At 45.7% G+C, this 26,032-nt stretch overlaps 2 protein-coding genes across 11 annotated transcripts in view; one reads left to right on the plus strand and one right to left on the minus strand.

The window, feature by feature from the left end:
- Positions 1 to 646: 646 nt before the first annotated feature.
- LOC102097405 (homeobox protein SIX4) lies at positions 647 to 12,103 on the minus strand. Of its 2 annotated transcripts, XM_065065813.1 has the most exons (4): positions 11,882 to 12,103; positions 11,232 to 11,785; positions 8,951 to 9,639; positions 647 to 6,516 (listed from the first exon to the last, which is right to left on the minus strand). In XM_065065813.1, the coding sequence occupies exons 1-4, from the start codon at positions 12,101 to 12,103 to the stop codon at positions 5,720 to 5,722; spliced, it is 2,262 nt and encodes a 753-aa protein (XP_064921885.1). In that variant the 3' UTR covers positions 647 to 5,719. The 2 variants fall into 2 exon arrangements, with proteins under 2 accessions (XP_064921885.1, XP_064921884.1); XM_065065812.1 differs by having other exon boundaries at positions 11,232 to 12,103.
- The window catches only part of MNAT1 (MNAT1 component of CDK activating kinase), a 129,357-nt gene continuing 114,415 nt past the window's right edge, over positions 11,091 to 26,032 (plus strand). For 5 of the 9 annotated variants that reach the window (XM_065065827.1, XM_065065826.1, XM_065065829.1 and 2 more), the window contains exon 1: positions 12,951 to 13,112. In XM_065065827.1, the coding sequence (XP_064921899.1) occupies positions 13,024 to 13,112 (89 nt within the window). In that variant the 5' untranslated portion in view covers positions 12,951 to 13,023. Of the gene's footprint in view, positions 11,143 to 12,541; positions 12,780 to 12,950; positions 13,132 to 26,032 lie in introns of those variants that run through there. The other 4 variants (XM_065065832.1, XM_065065835.1, XM_065065833.1 and 1 more) reach the window with 3 other exon arrangements.

Consider the following 26,032-nt stretch of genomic DNA (forward strand, 5'->3'; position numbering starts at 1 on the left):
AGGTTACTCTCCTTGAGTGCTATTCCTTTTGGCATAGTCACTGTAACCAGGCAATCCTGCAACTTGGAGCACAGATCTAAAATAACATGGTAACATGTTTAAATCCTTGAGCATCAAAGGAACATAAGTTTCAGGTTGCTCTGGAAAGTCTGCCAAATTCAGCTCTGACACCAAGTGCAACATTCTAAGGAAAATTTAAACAAACACAAGATTAGCAAATAGGAATTTACCTACCCTCAAAGAAACCCTGACATAGGAAGCATCCCAATGCTATGGGAGCCATGAGTAAATACTGCCTAGTCCTAACAAGCAAATGGAAATATATTTCAATAGTATCTAATTATGGCACAAATTTTAGACACAGATTTAATAGCTATGTTCGATATGAAATAGAAGATTTATGGTTTTAAATTTAGTATTTTGGAAGCCAAGTTAGGGTCTCACAAAACCCACTCAGGTCAACAGAAAGTCTCATTCTAGCTTAAGTAGGCATTAGATTAATTCCTTGGTGAGCACAGACCTTTGCAGTTGCTGTCACCTTCACCACGAGTCATTAAAAGTTAGTTTTCTACTTTAGATTGCTTTTCTAACATAAAATTCAAAGCCTGCATGCACTGTATGCATATAGAAATATTTACACAAGATGTGTATAAATATAAAGTTTATTCAGTATAGTGTTTAGAAAAATAAGTTCACATCATCTCAGAATACAAATAAAACACTTAATTGTCCAGGCACAAACCCCTATTACAGTACAACAAACATACATACTTTAGATCTCTTTGGTTGGGTAATTAAGCACAGATACATTTGATGATACGCTCTGGGGAAGCATCATCTAACAGTGCAGTAAAGACTTCTGATTATTCCCTCCTCTAATACGTACATTCTGCTTAAGTTTCATATTCGTTGTAAGGCACAATAAACCCATAGCGCAGAAATAACTGGTTAGTTCTGGACAAACAGTACATGCAGCAAAAGAACAAACATCCTCTGAATGCGAATCCTGAAAGTCCGAAGATTCACCCCGTCCTTGAGTTCAGAAATGTAAGAAGCTAGTTTTAAATTATGTGAAACATACGAGTAAGGTATAAAGTATCCTTCAAGATAATAACTGCTAGGAGATACAGGAAGACTTCAGGTCTCCTTGCTTTTAAAAGCTCATTACTTTTGTTGCCAGAGTTATAAAATTACTATTCTTTTTATGATTTGAGATGCTTCTTGACCACAAGCACCAGGCAATTCATGCCCCTGGGAGTCCTGCATGCAGATTTCATAGGATACTGAAGGGATGCACCCTCTTGGTTGTTAATTTGCCCTTGCTGAGAAAAGCGCACAGGCACTGGCAATCTACACAAGGGAAAAGCTCCTGTGCACGTGGGGCCAAATTCTGCCCTGCTTAATTTAACTGAGAACAGTTATTGAGGCAATTACACTGTGTCCATTGCCATTAATCTCAGATTGATAGTAATAACAATAAAGATGGTTCCAGCCTTACTTTTGGGTGAAGTAGCTTTTTGAATGCGTCTTCCTGAATCCGCAGGCAGGTAAAGCAGTAAATGGAAAGAGGTATATACTTGATAGGCTGGGACTACTCGGTTATAACTGAGCGCCAGCCTCGTGCACGGGTTCATAGCGCCACCATATACTGGGCCAAATCTGTCCCTGATCCAACTCCAGTGAAATGAATGGACCATATTCTCGGCTGGTGTGAAAGGATAGGAAAATAAAAATATATAATAATAATTAAAAAAATAAAATTAAAAAAAACAGTGGAACTGTGCTAGTTTAGCCCAGCCAAGGACCTGGCCGATAGATGTCCATGATTTATGTGGCTGAAATGTCCTTTTAGGTAAGACCACAGGAATAATGCTGCAAATAGTCCAGACAGAGCATTCGATTGAGTATATTTCTGGTTCTCTGCAAAACCCTGGGCAAAACAGAGACAGCTTTAACTAAAAGTAGTAAAGAACAAAGGGGTTTTTTAACACCATGCTTTGTAGGAATTTGCTTAAACTTTAAGCGTATTTTTCAAAGCTGAGTCTGGGACCAGAAAAGTAGTAGAATTTGGCAATGTTTCCTGTAAGATTTCCAGTGGACTTACAAGTTACAAACATATGTGAAGCTGAAACGATCCTTTATTCTCATTCGTAACAGAGAGGGAGGAGAAGGAACATGTATGCCAGATAGACATACCTTCCATTTAACCAACAGAATGTGATAATAGGGACTGTCTGGGGGGCTTAGACACTCACTACCATCACGTGTATGGGAGATGAGAATCCATATCCCCTAAACACCGCATAAAATCCTCAGTCTGGGAATCAGTGGAGCAATGCCTTATTTACAGCAGCTGAAGATCCGGCCCCAGACGCTTTTTGGGGCTTTGTGTACTGTCTATTTAGAGCAGTCAGCCTGCTTGCTTGAGAGCCACAGAATAAAAACTGACGCTTATTTTACAGTAGGAGTAAAACTACTATTTAAATACCTATTTTAAAAACACTGTACCATGCAATGAGTCTTAATATTGTGCATATGTACCTGCAGAAAACATGAGGTTATAACTACATTATCTGGAGGGAATGACACTTATTTTCAATGGGAGAAAGAAAGAGTAGAACATAATAATAAAATAAGTTACTTGATATCTGGAAGACTAGAATAGATTAATCTTACTTTGTCCCAAACCACTGCTTTTATGTACATCCTCCGCTCCCACTGAAGAGCGGGAAGTCTCCTATTAGAAGTACCAGACACTCCAAGGTACCCGCCACTGCAACAACACACACGGTTTTCACATCAACTGTGCTGCAAAGCCACGGAATTCAGAGCCTCAGTAACACAATGAATGTAGGAAAAATTAACAACAACAAAAAGTAACAGGTACTGGCTAACACCACAGTCTTTTCTGTTATGAGACCTGATTGCAACAACAACTGAGGGTGCTCTGAAACACGCTCTAGTTTGCCTCCAAATATAGTCTGAGCTTCACAGAGCAAACGTTGAGCCCCAAACAACCCCTTCAGAGCCACGCACACATTCTCCATTAATATGACAATGATACATGATCCTTCGAATTTTCCAAATAGTTGAACAAATTCATGCAAAGCAAATACAGCTACTGTTACCATCATCATCACCTTGGTTTTACGGGTGAAGAAGAGGTGGGAAGCAGATTGCTGCTGCTGGAGCACAGCAAACAGATAAACAAGCAGAGCAGGGAGAAGTCGGGACTATCCGGTTCCCTGCTCACGCGGAGATCTCCTGAATGTCAAGGGAAGTTGCGCCAGGGGAACAAATAGGTCCATGTTCTGCTTGTGATAATCTCCACTTTAAAGCGCTTGCCTTAAACACCCTTTTTTGCTGGGGAGCAGGTGGGGACAACAAAAGGCTCAGGGGCTGCTGCTGTTTGCAGAGCACCAGGGACCTGGTTGCACACTCGCTCCTCCTGCAATTTTCCCTGCAGCCCCAGCGACTCCGGACTCCAGCGCTCACTGACAAGAGCTCAGCTTCGAGATTCCACAGAACACCTTGCAAAACACGCTGTATTCAATATAGTGCAAAACAACAGGGAGGATACCTATGCCACACTCAAGGCGCACAGAAAAAAACCTTCACTCCTCAAAGGCTTTCCACAGAACCAGTTAACAATGGAGACAGGAACAGACCGGGATGTGCTACCTCTATTCTCTTTCCTTTCCGTTTTTTGTCTTTTACAAGTGATCTTGTTTTGTCCTAAGCCTGATCTGGAGCCCACAGAAGCTTATGAAAACATTTCCCATTGCCTTCCAAAGGCTTTGGACTAGGCCCCTGACAAGGATGAACACATGCTTCAGTTACTGTATATATTCACATTAGAATAAAAAAGATAATAAAGCAAAACCATAGAGACTAACAGCATGTCATTTTGATACATCTGCATAATTATTATTATTATTATTTTAAAGCTTAAGGATGTGCTTTCCCATGCTACAAAAACTCCTCTGGAGGAAAGGTAAGATCTGTTCTACCTCCTCTGCTGTCCCTGGTGCAGCGCAAAGGGGCGAAGAGAGAGGAGCCCCATCCCCAGCCAGAAACCACGGCTGCTCCCACCAGCCCTTCCAGCAGCTGCGGTTCCCAGCATCAGCCCCCACGCTGCTTATTCTGGAAGGATATATAAATACACATTCAAGTGCACTCCTGGATGGGGGTTTGCCTGCTTGACCAGCAGCTGAAGCCCTCCTGCACAGGCTATTTGGCCAATGGGTCCATGTAAACGTGGGGCTCCCTCCCGTGCCCATCCAACCCTCCCTGCTCATCTCCCCGAGGCTGGAGCTGAGACCTTTCCCTCGGCACAACAGCAGCTCTGCCCGCGGTCCCTCTCCGCTCTCCTCCTGCCCTGCACAAGGACCCACCTTCATCTCTCCGCACCATAAGTATCACCCACGATGACCCAAAGACTTAAAACTCTTCTTACTCATGCAAGTAGGGGCACTGAAGTCAGCGAGGCTACTTGCAGAAGTAAGGCATCAGGATTTGGCCCTGAGGACGGATATTTGCAGATCAGTGTCGTTTTTTTTTTGTATTCCTCCTGCCACTGTGCTTTAGTAACAAAGATAAGGCCACTAGGAAGAAAGGCACGTGGAATTCTGTAAAAAATACACAAAAAGGTTCAACTAATTAGCAAATTACTAACAAAACAAACAGAAAACCCCTGAACACAAAGACAAAGGGGGTAGAGACAGGGACCTCCTGGGTTTGTGAGACTGGGAGTTCATTTTCTAGTTTCAGTGTGATTAACATTTTAACTTTTACAGTCTATTGCTTGAAAAGCTACAAAAAAGTAAAACCTTGTCAGAAACAACTACGTTTACTTCCTGCTCAAACAATAAAAATAAATTAAACAGCCAGAAAACGTTTTCCTTTTCAATGCATTATGTCTAAAGTGAAAGGGAACATAAACCATAAATAAAATCCATTGTACTAATTTAAAAAAAAAAAAAGTCTCCTTTATAAGAACTGAAACAATATTTACATTCATACTGGAGAGAAAGCTTCTGAGTTGCATAATTAGAGTTTCAAATGATGCTTTTTCTGGTGCACTGACAAAACGCGAGCTGTAGCACTTAGAAACCTGTAAATGTTTGATGTGAGATTTTTGGTTTAAATGTGAATCTGCTGGAAAAAAGCTAACACACCAGTAACAATATTATTTATGATTTTGTTTCATTTCTTAACCTCAAACAACATAAAAGTAGCCGGTGAGGTATCGTCTAGAGTTCCTTAAAAATTTCTCAATGCCCATGGACTAGACGTAAACAGCAAAAATGACTGCATTGTTGCTAACTTTTCAGAGCAAGATTTCTGTTTTCTACCTAAAGTTAGGAGTGTATACTTACTGTTGAGAGTACGGTGTACTATGGAGAGTCTAGTTAAATTATCAGGGTAGTATCTTAGCCAAACTTGTACCCATTTGCTTGGTACTTGCCTTGGCATTTCCTTTCTCCTTTAATATGTTTAAAAGAGAATACTGCACGCAAACCAAGTGTGGCAACCTGATTCTGTTGTCTGAGATTCCTCTGTACATCGATTCAGAGCATTTAAATGTTCTTCTGTTTCCTTTAAATGAAAAAACACCAAACAAAAAAAACCCAACAAAACAACAAAACACCCCCCACTTGGTGCTTGTTACGGCTTCAACAGGAGACTTATCTATTGAAACAGAAAGCAAGAAAAAAAATTACAAGTCTTGCATATCTTCATCCATCTGAACTGTCTGCAGTTTGGCAAGTTCTTTTTTCTCTGTTTCCAGTTCTTCACAAACCGTGTCGACCATGTTACTCATAACATACTTGGATTTCGAATCCAGCATCATTAAATTGCCAGTTGATTTACTCTCAGAAGTAGGTAAGAAATTCTCTTTGACGTCAGGTACGGCTTGCAGAACTAACCTGTGCTCTCTAACAAAATCTTGATGTACTTGTGCTGAGGGGTGGTTGACACGGTCTCCGCTTGCAGAAACTATTTCTCCAAGCAAGGGCTGTGCTGTAGAAATGGACAACAGATCTTGACTGGTAATGAGGGAACAGTTCTGAAGGGTTGCATAGTTAGTGTTGCTGATAGATATCACGGTAGAGGTACTGGTCACGGGTGATGACATGGACTGGCTCTCCGAGATACCAGAGTTCAGTTCTGCAGCATTTAAAAGAGTCGGTGGCGTGAGGGAAAAATTATGTGAGGGCGTTACATTCACTAATGAGGAGGCCAAGGACTGGAGTCCTCCGCTGGGTATATTTTCAGAAGACATGTTTACATTTAGTTGTGTGTTCTGACTGACTGGCATCAACTGAGAAAACACAAGGCTTCTTTCCAGTCCTTCTTGTTTGACAGAGCCTACCGCCTGGCCTGAATTTGGAACCGTATAAACGACTGCACTCGGAGCGAGGGGGCTGAAGAAAACCTTTCCTTGCTGCACTGTTGAAGATTCAGTTGTAAAAGTTCCTCCATCAGATGTGCTGGGACTTAATGAAATATTACCTAGAGAAATGGAACCAAAAAAAGGAAATAACGGATTTTAGTTGGCAGAGAGTTGCGCAGGCATTTTGTGAAGAGCTTTTTTAATGTTCACAGTATACATGTGTATGCTAACTTTTCATGGAACACAGAACAGCATTGTTTATAACAGGTGAGAGAAAATTTGGTATGAAGAAATAAAAGCCATTTATAGAAACTCCTTCTAGAAAGAAAAAAAAATGTTCTGGTATATTAGGTATCTTTTAGGCTCCCATTAAGAGGCAAACAGTCCCCAGCCACGTGATTAAAACGAACGTGCTTTGGCCTTCACTAGTTGCCACCACTCGATTTCTCTCTAAGAATAGAAGCATGAAAAGCTATTAAAGATAGTTCAGTGACAGACTACAGCTTGTGTGTGGGAACTGGAGACACAGCCCACGAAATCTGCGACTGCTGGGCAGAGCCTGCCTGAGTCAACCTGCAAAGAAAACATCAAAAACTGGTAACTTCTACCAGGCTAACTGCACAGTCTGTCAAAGCACTCAGGCGCATCGCCTTCCACCTGACTTTATCTCCTATTTCTAAAAGCTTAACCCTACCACATCTACGACACTGTGTAAGGTCAACCAAGGATGCCCACCCTCGCTGAAAGCCATGGCACTGGCCGCGTGATGTCGTTGCTAGCCAAAGCAGGAAGAGGTGGCCAGAGATGACCTGAAGTTGGTTTTACTGGACATGACTTGTTAAGTTGTCATTATAATAACTCCTAAAATAAGATATACTGGCTCTCAGGACTGGGTCTTACTTAAAACACCTCCAAATTTTTTAAAACAGCACTGAAGATGCTTATCTCACCTGGGGAATATTTTAGCTCCCTATTCACTTCCTTTAAACAATGACGATTTTTGGAAGAAGTTACTCATATGCGTGAAGTAGAAGAATAAAGCAAAGCAACTGGAAGCTACCTGGCAACAAGATATCGTTTACTGTAGCTTACTTAAAATAGCCTGCAGCACACTTCACTTGGAACAGCCAGCCAGCCATCCCGTGTTGAGAAAAACAAAAATAAAAAGAAATCACAGCAGCAAATATGGATCCTAAATTTTCTCTGCACCAGACTAGACATATGTGGTGGGTCACCCTCCGGTGTGAACTGGTATTTTTAATAATGATGAAAATGTTCAGAGAAGGGCTTGTTAAGAATACAATGTGTTCAAAATGTTCAGAGAAGGGCTTGTCTTTCAAATACAATAGTCCCACACTGCTTAAGGGACAGAACTTCCTTTCTCACCTTTGCTGTCAGTTTATGCCTTGGAGCATGTGAAATAAATAGCTTTTGTAATTACAGGTGGTATTCAGACTAAACATCTTCTCTTTTTCATTTTGGTTAAACTATGTAGCAGTAACTTGCAGGGATTGCAAGTGCCACGTTTTAAGACCTTGTAACTGTGCACCCATTTAAAATGTGTTTGTATGGCTTCAATGCTACTCCGTGCATCACTTTAACAGAAAGAATAATTCGCTCCCTATACACATTTAATTCAAATAACCTGACATGAGCACGGTTTGATTTTCATTACAGTACTCACAGCTCCTGAAACTAGGGAGATTCATTCAAGTTTAATCATTTTCATAACCAAAGATCCAGCAGCCCATGAGTAAAAAAGCTGTTCAGTTGTGCTTTATAACAGACCTGCTTCAAAACAAAGATCCAGAACCAGGCTCACATTCCCTGGGCTTCTTCCTGGCCGGCTGCAAGTTTCAGTCTATGGTATGTTGAGACAAACTCTAAAGCAAACTTGGGGAGGAGCCTGCATGCTTGGCACGTGAACCTGCGATGACACATCTCTCTTGGACTGAGGGCAGTTTTATCCAAATATCCTCACGTTTTATATCTACGAGCTATTGCATATTTCTATTGTTTCCCTGAAGTGTAATATTTCTTAATTATAAGACAAAAAATGTATAACTGCTAGGTCTTGTTGTGTCTATAGTAATTTAAAACTTACTTTAATGAAATGCTTTGGTTAAAACAGCAAAAAAAACCCCTAAACAACCACCACAAGAACAACAATGGTAACAATTTCCAGCTGCCTCAACTTTCATTTTTATGAACCTTCTTGTTAAAAGGATTCAATAGCAAATGGTGAATATTTTGCATTACTGAAATGTGTACAGATTATTTGTGCAGACTGGCATCACAGATTTCTAAGAACAGGATGAGATGAAAGGGGTGTAAAACACCAGATCTCCTCCTCTGCTCTTAGCAGAGGAGCTCAGCATCCTGTTAAGAGTCTGCCTACAAGCATAACCATTATGAAGGAAGGCAAAAGACATTATTTGATGCACTGCACAATCCTGGTACCTAGAAGGAAAAGTACCATAGCTTCTAAAATGCTAAGTGTGCCCAATCCCAACATTTTCTTGTACCTTTTACTGTAAGTGACAAAACTTTTACCTTGTGAAGCTGCCACAGAAACAGGAGGCAGTTGCAGAGAAGAGAAACCGATGCTTCCGTTTAGCAGCTGGCCATTTGTTCCTGAATTGGGGATCTGGACAATGCCATACTGGTTTATTTGGACAGGAGCAGTAAAAGTAACTACGGAGCCTCCATCTTGGGAAGCAGCAGTTTGTACGCTTTCCCTTTTCACCTCTGAGCTTGGTATCAATCCCGGGAACGAGACTGGGATGTTGCTGGGGCTGAAGGCGGCTGCCGCGGCGCTGGGGACTGAAGCCTGAAGGAGTTTGAAGTCCTTAACATCTTCTGACGAAGACGACAGTATGTCAGTTATGGACACCCCATTGCTCACAACGCTCGACGTGGTTTTGGGCGAGTTTAGGGTAACCGTCTGCGAAGCCCCCACGCTGAGTCCATTAAGAATGACACCATTGGGTCCCTGAATAAAAGAGCTACCATTGAGAAAGACTGGAGAGGTACTGGCAGGCACGAGGTTTCCATTCAACAAGACGCCAGATGAACTCAAGGCTATTTTAGTGTTTCCGAGCTGCTGCATGTAGACGGGCTCCATGTGGCTGGGAAGGCTGAGGCTGGTAACGCTGTCGGATGAGGTGGAGAGCGGATGGGGAGATAAATCCTCCTGCCCCTTACTGGATTCATCTTCTGTGCTAGGGTTGCCGTCTGACTCGCTATGGGGAAAGGTGGAAAGATGACATTGCATTACCACGGTGTGATGGCAAGCTCTGCACAAAGGGGGACTCCTTCCTTTGATGTAGTTTGTGAGAGTTTTTTCCGAGTATTATTTTTGCTGTGTTTTGGCTTTACAAGGTACTTTAAACGAATTTCAAGTCAAGGGGGAGGTTTTAGAAAAGGACCCATCAAACCAGCTGCAGGCTGAGGAGAAACTTTACAGTCTGGTTTATGGACCTGTACATAAATCCCCCCTCCCTGGCCATCCGACTCGGGTGACCGAAGGGGGCTGCCCCGCGCCCCCCACACGTGAGAGGGGCCGCAGCCATTTGGCAAATGGCCGGGCAGCAGCTGCGGGATGGGGGGGAGCGGCCTCCCCGGGCCCCTCGCCACCCCCGGCCCGGGGAAAGGGGAAAAAGGGAAGGGGAGGCCTCGCCGGGGGCCGGGCCCCCACTGTCCCCAGGTGCCGGCGGCGGCACCTCAGCCCGTTCCCGGGGGAGAGCCGGAGGGGAACGGCCTTTGTGCCGCGCCCCGTGGGGCCGCCCCCGCCCCGCCGAGCCCCCTCCGCCCGGAGCTGCGACGAGTTTTTTGCTGACTGGTCCGCCCTCGACTGCATTTTTCGGCCGCTCCCTCCCTCCCCCCTCGGCCGCTCGCCCTTTGATGTGTCCCGCGGAGAGGGAGCCGCGGCGGCACAATCGCGCCCTTGGTTGAGAAATGCCTTGGGGCCCTCCGCCGCTTTCTTTCCCTCCTTTCCTCCCTTCTCCCTTCCTCCCCCCCGCCTTCCCCTCTCCCCTCCCTTCCCGTCCCTGCCCCGGGAGGAAGGAGGGGGGCGGGAGCGGGGAGGTCACCTCCACCTGCCCGCCTTGCGGCGCCGAGCCCCCGCCACGGCCCCTCCGCCCGCGGGGAAGGAGACACGGCGGGGGGCGGGGAGGCGAGGCAGAGCCCCGGGCCGGGCGCGGGCGGAGCGGGGCCGGGCGCGGGGGAGGCTTCTCCCGCGCCACGGGGAGCGAGCGGCCGCGGGGCTGGAGGCGGAGGCCTGCGGCGGGCCGAGCCCGGCGGTGTCGCCGCTGAGCCCCGGCGCGGCCGGCCCCGCTCCCCCGCTGAAACCCGAGCCCGGCCCGCTCCCGAGTCAGGTTTCAAAACAGAGCGAGCGGCGGGACCCCACACCCCCGCGCGTCCTCCGTCAATGATTAACTCTGTCAGGCGCGACAATTAAATAAAAACAAGGAGCTGGGGGTGAACAAACACACACGCTCCCCCATCCGCCGCTTCCCCGGAGCCCGCCGCGCCGCCGGTGTCGGCGGGGCGCTCGGCGGCTCCCCCGGCCCGCAGGAGAAGGGGTGGCGGCCGCGGGCCGGGAGAGGGGAGCGCGGGGAGCTGGAAGGGGGCGGCGGGGGCCGGGAAGTTTCGCGGCGCTGCCTCGCATGCCCGGGCCGGGTGGGTGTGTGTTGGGAACGAGGGAGCGGGGAGGGGGAAGGAGGGGAGGACGAAGCGCACCGAAGGTAAGCGCCATGTTTGCAAGGGAAGAAAGAGCCGGGAGAGGGAAGGCAGGCGGGCGGGAGAGGGGGCGGGGAGGAAAGTTTGCTCTCACCTTTTGGACTGGGTCTCGGAAGGGTTGCGGTCCCGCTGCCTGCGGTTCTTGAACCAGTTGCTGACCTGGGTGAGGGACAACCCGGTGATCTTGGCCAGGTTGCGCTTCGCGGCCGGCGAGGGGTACCGGTTCTGCTTGTAGAGCTCCTTCAGCGCGTTGCGGGACTTCTCCTTGAAGCAGTAAACCGTCTCCTCGCCGTCCCAGATTGTCCTGGGCAGGGGGTATTTCCTCCGCAGCCTGTACTTGTCCACCGCCCCCAGGGGTCTGCCCCGGGCTCGCTCCGCCTCGGTGTAGCGAGCCTTGTACCAGAGCTCCTGCAGAAGCGGGTGGTTGGAGGAGTCGAAGTTGTGGCTTTCCAGGATGCTGTAGAGCTCGGCGTAGATGCCCTGGTGGAAAGCCACCAGCGCCCGGGCTTTCATCAGGCTCTCGTTGCCACGTAGCAGATCGCTCGGGGGCAAAGACCACAGGAACCTGGCCAGGCGGTCCAGGTTCCCACCTTGCTGCAGCGCCTCGCACACGCAGGCGACGTGGTCCGGGGAGAAAGCCAGGGGGGTCTGCGAGGAGGAGGAGGAGGAAGAAGAAGAAGAGGAGGAGGAGGGAGAGGAGGCAGCGTGGTGATTCCTGGCTAGGAGTTCCGTATGGAGCAGTACCTGGTCCGCGGCTCCCTCCTCCCCGGCGGCGGCGGCGGAGCCTGCGTGTTCCATGGGGAACGGGGCAGCGGCGGGAGGGGGCGGCGGCGGCGCGGGGTTCAGGGCTCCCGCCGCAGCCCCGTCGGGGGGCACCTTGCTGGCTTCAGAGAGGATTTCCATCACATTTTCCTGCTTGATCTCCACTGCGCTCGTGATCTCGTCCGTGGGGGAGGCAGAAGACATGTTTCGGTTTGTTTTCCTTTTTTTCTTTTTTTTTTTTTTTCCTTCCCCCCGTCCCTTTCTCCTCCTCTCCCCCCTTCCTATCTCTCTGCAAAAGTCCACTCCTCCTCCTGCTCTCGGCCGGCTCTAGCCGATCAGGTTTCCTCCCGGCCACGCAATAACCATTAAAGATAGCTGCTATAGCAAACTAGTGTAAACGGGCTCCTCTCCGCGGCTCCCCCCAACGTGACTCCCAGCCCCGCTGCAATACTATATGGCACCGCAGCCTGCTGGCCCGGCCGCGCCCGCCCATTGGCTGCGCCGCGCCGGAGGGGCGGGGTCTGCCGCGTCTCCAGGGCAACCGTCAATCAAGCGGCCCCACTCCTCTCCTCTGTCCCCCCCACCTCCACCTGGAGCGGGACGCCCCCGCGGGCGGTGGGAGGCGGCGACTCCCCCTCACCTGCGCCGCCGCCAAGCGCCTTTCCCCGGGCAGGGGAAGAAGTAAAACTCGAGGCGTGAGGCGGTGCTACGGTAGTTAGCCGGAGTGTGGTACGGCGCTTGTCCCGAGCGCGGAACCCCGCGAGGGAGCGACTGCCTCGTAGCGACCTGCTCTTGAGTGACCCCCTCCCCGCGTTACAACCGGAGCGCTCGGGCCGGGAAAGCCTGCTCCCGCTCCCAGCTGAGCTCCAGCGCCAAGCAGGTGCTGCCTGGGGTAGCTCCTACCTGCTCGGCCCGGCCGCCCCAGCCCTTCCCGCCGCCGCCGGCTGGCTCTGCCTGGTGGTGGTGCCGGGAGGGGTGCGGAGCGGGCCGGGCCCCCGCGGCAGGCGGAACGCGCGGGGCGGCGGGCAGTGCCGGCGGGGCCCTTTGGCGGCAGCACCGCGCGGCGGAAGGCGGAAGTGGCGGAGTGAGGGAGGGAAGAAGGGAGAGAGGGGGAGGCGGCGGCCATGGATGATCAGGGCTGCCCGCGGTGCAAGACCACCAAGTACCGCAACCCCTCCTTGAAGCTGATGGTCAACGTCTGCGGGCACACGCTGTGAGTGGGGCCGGACGCGGTGAGCGGAGAGCTGCCGCGGGGAGAGCTGCCGCGGCCCGAGGCTGCTGCTTGGCGGGGGGACCAGGCAGCGGGGCCTGATCGCTCCCCCGGCCGGTCCGGGGGTGGGGAAGACCCGGACGGTCCGGCCCGGCCCGGCGGGGCTCTGCCAGGCCTGTGCGGGCGTTTGCGAGGCGGCTCCGGGCCCACTCCTGTCCCGGTTGCCTGCGGTTCCGTTTCGGGCCGGGGCTGCATCGTGGCTTTCGGCGGCTTCTCCGCGGTTAATTCCTCGGGAAGGACACGGGGCTTAGTGTGTTCGGTACCGGCCCCTGTCCCGAAGGGCTGTGAGGCTTTGCGGTGTGAAGTAGGGAGTATAGAGGAAAATACGTTTATCATCATCTTAAACATTTCTCATTTGTATTTATTACTGCGCTTGGATAATTAATAATAAAAAAAAAAGTTGGTGGTTTATTTTTTGGTGTGTTAGTTCTCCTGGATGGGGAGTGCTTCACCTGAAGCTTTGATGCTGGTTTAAGTGTTGGAAAATCCTTCTCTGAGCCTTTGTTGATTGTGCTGTTTACTCAGTCAATATTTTTGTGCAACAACAGTTGTGACTTTTTTTTCTCCTTTTTTTTTTTTCCCCAAAGATGAACACTTGGACCAATTCCTACCGCTGGCTTTAGCTGATTTAAGTCATACATAGTCTGTACTCATTCACTTTCAGATCTGGAGATCTTCCTTAGCGTGGAAGTTTCAAAGGCTCTACTTCAAATTCTTTTTAGATACACATGGTAGAGCCTCATAACACAGTAGCAGCTCTTTTTGTATTTTTGATTTTATTTGGGTTGTTTGTTTGTTTTTAATGTCTTTTCATCTTTCCTGCAATGTGTACATTGAAGTGTTTATATTTTTAAACAGCCTGTGAATTGTATTCAAAACACACAGCCTGAAAATTGTACTTACAGTGTTGCAAGTGAACAGGATGAGCAAAGTGGATTGCAACAAAAGATTCATGTTATTTTCTCAGACAAAAAGCATTCAGTTTCATGTGATTCCCTGGTCCTGTTCGCTACGGCCATACAAGCAGTACTGTTGCCCCAAGGGAAGGTGTGTGGGGGAGCAGCAGATGATCTCCTGGTAGTGGTGATCTGGGAGAGAACGGAGCAGGAGTGTCCCTTTGGTGACAGTGACACTGACTGTGTAGAGGGGCAGCATTAGCTGGAGTCTGAAAGGTAACAGCCACTTTTAGGCAAGGCTGTGTAACTTTAAAGTGATGCTTCTAACTTCTGTACCAGTGAAGATCAAAGGACAAGTCTTGCTGATGATCTGCTTTCAAGCTCCTCCAGAGCCGCTTCAAGCAGAGAACAGCATGTTTCAGTTTGCTCTCTCGCTTTGGTTGTCGGTGGGTTTTCTTTTGAGGCTGAGCTTCCCTTGGGAAAATTAGTCATGTTTTGTGCTTTACGGGATCCAGCTGCTGACACCTTACTTGGGGTTGATGTCTTGTTTTCCTTATTTCTCCCCAGCTGCTCCAGGACTACCTCTGCTTCCCCCAGCTCTTGTTGTTCGTGCTTCTGCATTGGGTGAAGGTTTTATCCAAGACCAGTTCACTTGAATCTGTGCAGCCGTGGGTTGAGCCAGCTGGGTGTCTCTGTGGGGTGCTTGCCGGGAGAGGGCTGTGCAGACAACCAGACTGACCTCACCTGCACCCAGCAAGGTCTGTTAGTCTGTCCATTACCTTCCCTGCAAAGGGTGTCTCTGCAGCTGGGCACCGCTGCTTTACAGCATGTGTATGCGAGGGTAAAGCTGGAGTCACTGTGTAGGTAGGATCTCTGGATTTCTTTGGTTTTGTTGTAATTAAGGACTCTCCATCTTGATGTGGTTCAAGCGTCTCACTTTTCCTCTGTAATATCCTTCCAAAACCCCTTGAAGGTGATGTTTTTGTTAGTGATTCCATATGCTGTTACAAAGCCTTCAAGCTGGAAGTTGTTTCTTAATAATGGCTAATAAGTTATTGTAATAACTGATGTAGAAGCTGGAAGCGCACATGAGGCACCAGTGAATGAAGCTGGGGGGGGGAAGGGGAGGTGATTGACACTTGTTCTTTCATAAATTCACTATTTCAGCCACAAGGAAGGAATGTCTGATGTTCTCAAAGCAAATGAGCTGACTTAATGTTGTGATGGAGATTTACCCCTCCTTGGCAATCAATTCTGGTAATTTGTGATGTTCTTACCATTGAAAATAAGTCTCCTGATTTGTACTCTAAATTTCTTTGCTATAATTTAAGCATTTAAGAGTTCTGTCGTGTGTTTTATACACCCTGCAAACTGTTTATTACACTTCTTCTGCAGGAATGTGTCACATGTTTTGTGGGCTTTCTCTTTGGTGTGTTTTCTACAATTAAGAAATTCCATTCCTTCAGTCTTCTCTCTTGAGTGTTTTGTTTTTTTTGTTTGGTTTTAATAGACATTTATGGGCTATTCTCATTGCTTTTCTTGAGGCTTTTTCAACTTGATTTGTGTTCTTCTGGGACATTAGAACTGGACCCTGTTCCATCTGAGTCCTTAGTACAACAGGCAGAGTCAAAATTATTTCATGTACTTCTCATGATATCTGTGTTTCATACATCTCAGTAGAATGATAAGTCTTTATGTACTTTTTATTTTTTGCAGTGATATGTGTTATTTATGTTCAGCATAGACTCCATATTCTTTAGCGCGTTACCACACTGCGTGTCTTTAGGTAGAACAGTGTTTAACTCTGCCTTCCATGTTGTGTTATGTACCTGATTGTTCTTACCTATTTGCTCTGTCAAACAGCTGATTTTTGCCCTTGCTTTAGGTGACTTTGGATTCTGATTCCCTCCATCAAAGTGTGTGTGACTGTCCCAGCTTTATATCCTCTGTTAACTTAGGAAAGTGACCTTTCTGTCCTGGTGTTTTCTAATGTGTGAGTTGTGGACATTAGTTTTTTGGGGAGATCTTTGAAGTTGTTGCTTCTGACCATGAGAAATTCAACTGAGGCAGAGCAAAATATGGAGTGGTCTGCAGTGAGTTCCTTGCTAATAAACCTTCCCCTTCCCCCCAAGTTACTTTTTGTAACAGTGGGGAATGATAAAAGATTAGAACCATATGAATGTGCTTGCTACCTGCTTTCTCTTGGACTGAAATAATAACTTATCTCTGGGTATGGGTTTCTAATAATCTCTGAGTACTTCAGTATGTACCGTACTTGTTTAGGTGACATGACTGTCAATTTATGAGTGTCAAAATTCCAGTTAAAACAAAACTGTATTGCTTCTAACTGCTGTTTTGCTAGCTACAATTCTACTGTGTCATTGAAGGAAATTATATTTGATATGGTTTGTTCTTAACACATTGTGTGTTGGATCTTATCTGATTCGTTACTTGAAATATGCAGGAGGTAGGTTGTTTGTCCAATTATTTATTCCAGCGTCTTCACAGGGACTGAGAGGAACCCTGACTGGTCTGTATTTCCATGTGTATTTGTTTTCCTGCTCTTTAGAGGCAGGTGCTCTTGTGTTTCTTCAGGCTGCTGGAACTTAATGCAGAGATGATCTTCAATAACTGCCTTTGTTTGCTTTCAAAGGGTAAACATTGTCATGTCTAAAAGGTTTGAAAACCTTGAAATACTCTTAACGCTGTAACCCCTGAATATAGTCCATAGGTTTATGGAAGCTTATTAAGTTGTCTGCAAAAGCACGATAAAGGCAATATACTTCATGTTTGAAGTTTGTCGGTAAATATGCACGAGAAATTCAGAGTCTTGACTTTATTTGCTTGGGAAGTTTAGAGCAATTGCTCTAACGTATTTCCTGGTTCTGGCTCATGTTCTTGCCTCTTTTGTTGCGATATGAGTTACATTAGCCAGTTAATCCATCCTAGAGAATGAAGATCGATACAGAAAATGGCCCGAGTGCTTTGGCATCATCTGTTGAGAGATTTTCCTTCCCATTGGATGGGGACTTAATGCACTTTAACTGCTCTTTTTGTTGCTGCAGATATTATGAAGGAATATTTTCATGCTACCTTCAGTGTTGCCTCCCAGTAATTTCTTTCCTGATGCTTTGACCTTTCCTATTTTGTTAACGGTGCTCTTTGCTTTGAGTGACTTTCAGTGATTTCTTGAACTTCAAATCATTTAAGAGCCTATACTTAGCTGAGATGATTTGTCAGTAAGCATCAGATCTTCCTCCTGGGTTTCAGATAACTTGTGGTTTTACCATTAGCACATTTTCTTTATCTTGTGGCTCTCTGTTTTGCCCTTCTGAGGAATTGTGAGAGTTGCCTTCTGGTACCTTCTGTCAGCTAAGTTGTTCCACTTTCTCATTCTTAGCCAGTTCCTCCGCTTTGGTTAGAATGAAACTAGAAGAACCTTCCTTTTATATTGTGTGGGTTTTTCTTTTACCTCCTATGTAAACAAAGTTAATCTCGAAGTATTTAAAAACTTGCTGGGCAATGTGTGTCTTCTTTGTTCCTTCTTTTTTTGACAAATGCCTGCAGTGAAGGTTCCTCTTGCTATGAAGTGCTGTGCTTTTGAGGCTTGCCTGTTCGTTCTTCTCTTCCCCACTTCATTAATTTACATCTCTCCCATCTGGGATAGATACTTTGTGTTAGAGCACCTGTGTTAGACTCGCATTTCTATTTTACTGGGACCTAAATCCTGCCAACAAATTAATTCTGGACCTTAGCACCAGCATATGCATTTCTCCTTTCTATGTTGCAGTGGTGTTCTCCTGACGCTGTGCGTTTACTGGGTTTGGTTCCCCTGCGGCCAGCGGGGCTCTGGGATGTGTTTGTGTCCATTTGTGGCAGAGCAGGGGTCAGTGTGCTGATAAGCACGGTGCAGTTGAGATAAGGGGTAGGCAGATGAGTGTGAGAGGATGAAATTGGACGTTGAGTCTCAGCTGTAAACATCCTTCAAGTTGGCTTTCCATTGCAGTTTATTCCAACTGAGCCATGCCAAACCTTACAATTATGGGAATGGTGTTTGGTGTGTGTTTTTTTTCGTTAGGGTTTTTTTTTTGGGGGGGAAGGGGGTGGTATTTCCCTGGTTTTTGCTTCTTTACCAACATCGCCAAAAGTGTAATACCGTGTGTTTTTTGGCATTAATGTTAAATAAGGCTTTTCCACTATAAATTTTCCCTGTCACTGGGAAGGAGGATGATAAATTAGCAGTTAAAAGTTGTTCTAGGAGGGGACTTAGTATGGAAATGCTCAGCTCAAGAACAATGAAAGTCTTTTTAAAGTTTAATTTCTTCAGTATAACAAAGGTTCAAAGCATGAGATACTTGGCTTTAAAGACGCTTTTATGCGGGGAAGGTGTGTCTAATTATGGAGCAATGCTTCATTCAAGTTTGCAACGCATTAGTTTCTAAGGTGTACTTATGGCTTTGCTGCCTTCTGAAAGTTCACTCTCAAGAATTACATTCAAAAGCCTTTGTGCATGCATGTCCATTTTTGATTGTTCAGACGGTGTTCAGATTGTTCAGGGTAATGTATTTTCTGAGTGTACAGATGCTGGGTGTGTGCTTGCCAATGGAGCTGTAATCCACCTGGCTCCATTTGAGACCATGAATTATCTTTTACTCTGCCTGCTTGGATTCATGGCCTGTGTTGAGTTTTAGGAGCAAATTAAGCATATCCCACTGATTTACTTGCATGGAGAACAGATGAAATGCATCCACCAAAAACTGTATTAAAAGAATGTTAAGGTTGTTACTGCAAACAGAGCTGGGTAAAGAAATTTACTGTTGGCTGTAAACTTGGACCATATGGTCTCAAACAATCAGACACTAAAGTCGTAGTTAATTTGGGCTGCTGGTTCAGCTTTGTTGTCCCACTGCCTGCTGTAGGGAGGAGGAGGGAAACTGGTATGTAATGCTCTTTTTTCAGGGTCAGTCCGGCTACCCGGAGCCCATCCTGACTTGTAGATAGGGGAAACATGGATGTCTGCAGACCAACAAAAGCAAAGAAACTCCCTTTCCTCCCCAGTGTCACACCGGCTTGTGCTGTCCCTCTGAAGTCTATTTCCCATGCTGGACATCTCTGGGAGACAGGGGACAGGTATCAGAGCACAGAAAACTGATAGGCTTGATTTCAGCTGCTGTGGTGTGTTTGAGATTGCGTACTGCTACACTCTTAGGTGGTAGTTGCTCTATTATAAGCTTTTCCGGTATCTTTTTCCTGTCCGCAAGACACTTATGGAAAGGTGTCTAGAATCCTTATTGAATTTTTTTATCCTTTTCCCAGAGGGAGATGTGTTTATTTTTCATTTAATTTGTTAATAAGGCTTCAAAATGAAGACAACGTAACAACGCTTACTATCTCTAGGCCCAGCTTTGTGTTGCTCAGGGGAGACATCAATTCACCGAGTTGCGTTGTGGGGATTCTCTAATCTACCCTGCACCCTGTTACGGCTGTTCCAGGGATTCATTAGGGGGTAAGTGCATCCTCCGAGAGATCTAATTGCGGTGCTAACGGCTGCTAAAATGAAGAAACAGAGGTTTCATTATTTGCTTATTTATTTTAATGTTAGGAGCGTTTGGAGTTTTGTGGCTGTCAGATTCCCCAGGAGTTGGAAGTAGGAACATCCCTGGGGAATATGGGGGAGTGGGGTCTCGTGCCAGTGTGTGGGGCTGGAGTAATTGGAAAAAAGTTTGGAATTTTCTTGTTTAAACTCTTTCCAAGTGAAAGGATAGCTTGGCTTCCTGCTGCATTCTTCTCTGTAGTGTGGTTCAAGAAAATACCTTTCTTCTGAGACTGGGGGGAAGCCCCGGAGATTGTGGAAAATAACATAAAACTGTATTTCAGCCAACTGAGCTTGAGTGAAGAAGTCTAGCTAGAGGTAGGCAGTGAGGATCTGTCAGAAATGTAACTTTTAACTTGAGCATTAATGCTTAAATACATAATTGAATTTTATTTGGTGAGCTTTTTCCTGAGGAAAATGTCTCAAAAGCAAGATACACAAGGACAACAATACTGTATATACAATACAATACTGGCTATAATTTCTAACATAATACTTTGTAACAATACTGGCTATAATTTGTAACATAAAGGTCGGCTGTGATGTGTGTGGTTTTTAGGCCACCATATTTCTATTAATGCAAAAGCTGAGGTGCGTGAGCTCAGGCTCATGAGCGCAAATGCTGTGGTGCTGGTCGAACTGTAGAAATGCGGATGCAGGACTTGTGAACCAGCAGCAGGCACAAGGTAAAGAGCCGCTGGATTCTGGTACTTACTGGACCCCTGTGGGAGCTGATCCAGTTTGCTGACCTGGCTGACAAGGGGAAGCTTTTTTAGTAGGTTAATGTAGTGGTTGTGCAGGATTAGTGAGTTGAAGTGGCTTGTGAATGGTTAGGCTGGTGTCGGAGGTGGCGTGAATCGTTCTACAGGAATGTGTGTCCATGAGTAAGGTAGGAATAGGGTTGAAGGTAGGACCCTCCTGTGGCACTGTTAATTTAGCTCGCACCATTTTGTGAAGCCGCTTGCTTAAGAAGTTGGTTTATCTTTGAGAACAGGTGCTATAGTTTGTCTTTTAGGCTTGTCTTGCTACTCCTGCCATATCGCGTCTCAAATTGGATTCCTGGGTGGTGGATCCTTACTTGCATGGAAAGCATAAGTAGTCTTGGTGGACTAAAGCATATTTGGGCTACGTATAGCTAAAAATCTAAATGAGAACATAAAAACGCCTACTTGGCTTTGGAGATAAGTAATGAAGATGGAGATAAGTAATGAAAACTAAGTAATATATTTCATTCCCAACGATTTACATCTCTGAGAGAATTTTCTTAGTTTCTTTCCGGCTGAGTTGGGAGGCACATCAAGGAGGTTTTTACTCACGTTTGTCAGACGTATCATGGGAAGTTAGGTTAGCTGATGCTTGTTTGAAATAGCCTGTCTGTATCCTTAGAGGAAGAAAAATTACTCTCTTTTTTTTTAAGTGGAATGTATTCCCTCAGAAAGCGTTTTCGTGACTTCTTGGGGAATAAAAATCTGGGTCATCGTTCTCCTTTGTCTTTTCGGAGTTACTCCTGTTTTTATTAATTGGGATTATATGCTCTTTGGACTCCGTTCCATCCCATTACTCTTCCAAAATCTCTCTGAGTTAGTCATGGGAGGTGATTAAATCATTGCTGAAATACCCGAGAGGTTATTTACTCCTGCCATCCAGTTCTGACAATTACTATTTGTTTTTAAATTTGGCTCTGAATCATGTCCTAATACTTCTGAAGAAGTGGTGTTAATGCTTCGGTTATATTGTTCTTTTGTTTTAAAAATGACATGTTTAGAACATCTTTTCTCTGTTGAACTATCAGCTGGCACGTCTGCTTAGTAATACTTCTTGTCTGCTTAGCAAAGCTTGCAGAGCTCTTCCCTCCTTCTAAGTACGTTTTGGAAATTTAAGTTGTGCTTGTGCTTCAAGATGCGACCTTGGCACAAGGAACGCTGTTGCTTATAACCTGAATCTCCAATCAATAAATTGAAAAGTAATTTCTTTTTCCTTGATTCTGATAATTCAGTCTGGCTAAATCTGCAGCCTGGGATGCTAGAAATGGCTGATGGGTTTGGGTGCCCAGCGTGAGGACCCTTCAGACATGCTCAATCCTTTTTGTTGGGTAAATGCTGACCATGGTAAGTTAGAATGTGGTAAATGTCCAGCACAAGTGTGGTAAATCTCAATGGTTAAAATAAGTGCTTCTCAAAAAGAAGGCAAACACAATAACATTTTAAACAATTTTAAATTAGGCCTTTTTTTCCCCTTTCTTTTAGTTGCATCTACCGCATAATAATTCAAGCCAATAACTCGAGGAGTTTGTGACTTGCTTCTGTGTAGTTGCGTTAGCTGCCAAATGTTAATAAGCCATATGCACAGCTTTAATATTTATGAAATTAGGCAAATGTATTCCTGGATCATTTTACAAAGCCTGTCTCGGTAACTGTAAATTCAGAGCAGATCTGAAAGTGCCTTCTTGGAGTACTCAGAACTTGCATTAGTGTGTGTGCTCTTTGTTTGGGGCATTGTGGTGTGGTGGTGTTTGGTGGTTTTTTGTGGGTTTTTTTTGTTTTGTCTCCAGGGCAACTGAAGGTTAAGTTTGAAGAAAAGCTAGGTCAGCATTTCGGAAATTGAATTGAGTGCTCCAGTGTTCATATTTGGGTAGGAAATTAAGAAATAGTAATAAAAAAACTTGCTTGATAGTAGCAGCGTATGGGACAGGCAGGGTGCTGACCTTGATTTGCGGACACAAGTTTCGTTGTGTTTAAAAGACATGTAGATGAGCTTCTTAGAGACCTGTTCTAGTGCCAGTATTGGGTTAATGGTCGAAGTTCATGGTCTTGAGAGTCTCTTCCAACCAAAATGATTCTATGTTGCTGGTTGCCTCTTTGCTTTAATGATATGCAGGAAACAGTGGATATTTCTTCACAGAAAGGCCACTCTGGCTGTAATAAAAGTCATAAGTATTAGTCAACTGAATTTTGTGATGACACCTTTTTTTTTTCTGTGATGTTTTGCAATAATTTTATTTGACAAGGCCAGACCTGAGGAAAAAAAACTTAGCAATAACTACTGCCGTATATGACAAAATTAGACTTTGTTGTAGCTAAGAACATTTTTGTCTCTCTGAAAATTATATTCAAAGTTGTTCTTCCTCTGGATATAACATCTATGGGAAAAGAGGATGTATTTGGAAATTCTTGTTGTTATTTTCATGTGGAATACATGCAAGCTCAGAGAAGCGAGAACAAGTTGCCTTTGCCACAAATGAACAATGAGCAAGTCATCTGGTCTGATAAATATTTTGGCTCCAAATTGGGAAACATGTAGATAATGAGTTTTGCTGTTCCCACAGCTCTGCATCAGTGATTGGCACTGAGGTTAAATATATGTTTAAGCATTTGCAGAATGCTGGGCTTAATGTGAGCATGACAACTTCTTTAACATTATGGAGCAAGATAAGTGATTCTGCTAAGAGAAAATAGTGGGATGGCACGAAGTGAGGCACAGGGGTTTTTATTTTTAAACAGAAATGTTGAGGTAGAAGTTCCCAAGTCCTATCAACGTTCTTCTCCCCGGTTTTTATTAATGCCAAGCAACATGGCCAGTCTTTCTGCCAGGGTGACAAAGGAAGACTGATGTTCCTAGACAGCAAAAGGTGAGGGAGCGTTTTTGGCTCATGTTGACACCTTCAGGCTGCTGAGCCAGAGTGGGAAGTGTTGGGTTTAACTGGGCAGGGAGGTTTTGCACTGGGGTTCCATGTAGCGCAAGAGCTGCTGGCAGAGCCGGGGTCTCAATGAAGAGCTCTGGTCCCAGATGGGTACAGGCAGACAAACCTTTAATGTCTTTGTCATCCTTACTTGCAGTATGTTGCGTTTTGGTTTTGTTCTTTTTTTTTAAAGGGTATCTTTGTGGGGATCAGGAGCTGAACAATCTGTAGGTGTAATTAATGACTAGATAATCTTTAGACTGAGTATACGAATAGCCTTGTATAAACAGAAGAGTTCAGATTCTTCTGGGAGTAGCTGTCTGCAGGCTTAAAAAGACTGAAGAAATAGTCCTTATGTACCCTGGAAGGCATCAGGAAGGACTGTCGGGGGTGGCTGTGTAGTGAGATAAGCCTGTGACTGATGTGCTGTGAATTGGAGGCTGCCTTTAAATCCCCAAGAGCCCCTTGTTCTGGGAAAAAAAAAAAAACAGTTATCTTCAGTTTTGGGATATGATTATATTCTGTAGAGGGAGGTTAATGGGACTGAGGGCAATGCCAAGTCAATGTGATGTTGCTGTGGATGTTGTCAGTTGGGCAGGGTTGGAAGCATTTAGGAGCTGGAGAAATACTTGTCAGTTGAGCTTAGTCTAGAATTACTGTATTTCTTTGAAGCCTTTTGTTTCTAGTCCTGCAACAAAACTTGGCCTAACATTTTGCTAAATAAATCTTTGGTTTCTATTCGGTCTATGTAGTTTTAGGGAGAGGTAATACAGGCTGGAACAGCAGAGGTGGTCGGTTAGCTGTATCCACGTGGCATATCTCGATGGATGAGTGGAACATTGGAGTTCTGTTTCTTAGGGTGAGGTCAGGGAACTCAAATTACATGGGGTTTATGTGAGAACCTTTGCTGCCAACTGACAGATTTTTGGAAAGGAGCCTTCTTCTTTTAAGAAATGTGTGACTGTAAAGCATCTTCTGGCTCTGGGGAAACTCTGAGATGGTGTAGAGGAGTCAAAAGGGGAGGTGGACTCCCAGTCTGATTGTGTGGCAGTAACTGGAACAGCAAAGGTCCTGAGGGGGACTTGGCTGGAGAAATGAGTGTGACTACATGCAGACTTGAGAGGAGTAGTGATGACTGGGCTAGTGAAGGCTTTAGGAGTGTCTGGGAAGACTTGAGGAGAAACTGGAGCTAAAGAGCCATAGTGGAAGCTGTGAGGTTCTGGAAGGATGAATGCATGGGGAGCTGGGGGCTATGGGAAGATCTAAAGATCGTAGACTGTCCTGAGCTGGAAGGGACCCACAAGGATCATCGAGTCCAGCTCCTGTCCCTGCACAGGACGACCCCACAGGTCACACCGTGTGTCTGAGGGTGTTGTCCAGTCTCTTCTTGAACACTGTCAGGCTTGGGGCCGTGACACCTCCCTGGGGACCCTGTTCAGTGTCCAGCACCCTCTGGGTGAAGAACCTTTTGCTGATGTCCAACCTAAACCTCCCCTGCCACATCTTCCCGCCATTCTTGGGTGCTTTTGTTGGTTGCCAAACCAATGGATGGTGAGCATCTGTGTGTATGCGCACACACGTGTGTGGTGGAAGGGCTATGGGTGTTGCCCAAGTTCCTGGGGGCTCAAGTTGTCCAAGTTCCCAGAGGTTCCCAGCTGCACCCTCCGGATTTCCCTGCAGAAGCACAGGCTGTGTGCCGCTGCTCCCGGGAGCTCTGATTTCGCCAGGGGAAATCCTATATAGCGCTAATGCTAATCACTCCCAAATCAGGAATGTGAAATTTGGGCATGCTTCAGGCATTAATTGTAGTGGCTTAATTTCCTTATCTGGTAATGTGGGGATAATACTACCTCATGATGGTTTTGAGAAGGTCAGTTACTTAATGCTGACTATACATGCCAAAGAAAATGGGAGAGGGAAAAAAAAAGTAAGCTTGTTGAAGCGGGATTTGCACAGGGCAGAATAAACAAGGTCTGAAGATAAATTGGTATCATCTGCGTTCATGTTAGTTGAGCGTTGCCTATCCAGAGGGTTGGAGCTGACAGTCCTAACAACCCTACGTCTTGGTTCCTGGCAGGCAGTGCACATTTACTGTAAGGAAAACGCGTAATGCCTGGGCCATATATTGTGCAGACTTGTTAAAGAAAAACGTGACATCGAGGCCTCTGCCCCCCTGCTTTAGTTGCCGTAAGGCAATGGGTGTCGAGGGGCCGAGCGGAGGAACAGCCTGATCGCATAAGCCTTTTTTTTCCAAAGGAAACCAGGGTAACGTCACGTGCAAATATAATAAATTTATATCATAGTGCATGACCACAAGAGGGATCAGACCACTTGAATATTCACTTTCATATTTTGGATTCTGCGTTCTTTCTTGTTGCTTGGTTATGGGTGTTTTACACGCAGAAATTTCAATTGTCAGACTTGCCGAGGACAATACTTGAAATCTGCTCGAGTGGTGGGCTTGTGTCTAGTTGATGTTCTCTATCAAAGTCATGAAGTAATGACCTGTGACAGACAGTTTAAATTTCTACCTGCACAGAAAGTTATGTTGTATTGTTTGCTAGGTAGGATTTCTTTCCAATACTCTTGCTATGCCTTTTTAAGTGAGTATTTTAAAAAGATAACTGTCATTAAATGAGTTAAGAACCCGTATAGAGTCTGTATTTCCTATGAGCTTGATTGTTCAAACCTCATT

Source organism: Columba livia, chromosome 5 (genome assembly GCF_036013475.1).
Source record: "Columba livia isolate bColLiv1 breed racing homer chromosome 5, bColLiv1.pat.W.v2, whole genome shotgun sequence".
Lineage (NCBI taxonomy): Eukaryota > Metazoa > Chordata > Aves > Columbiformes > Columbidae > Columba > Columba livia.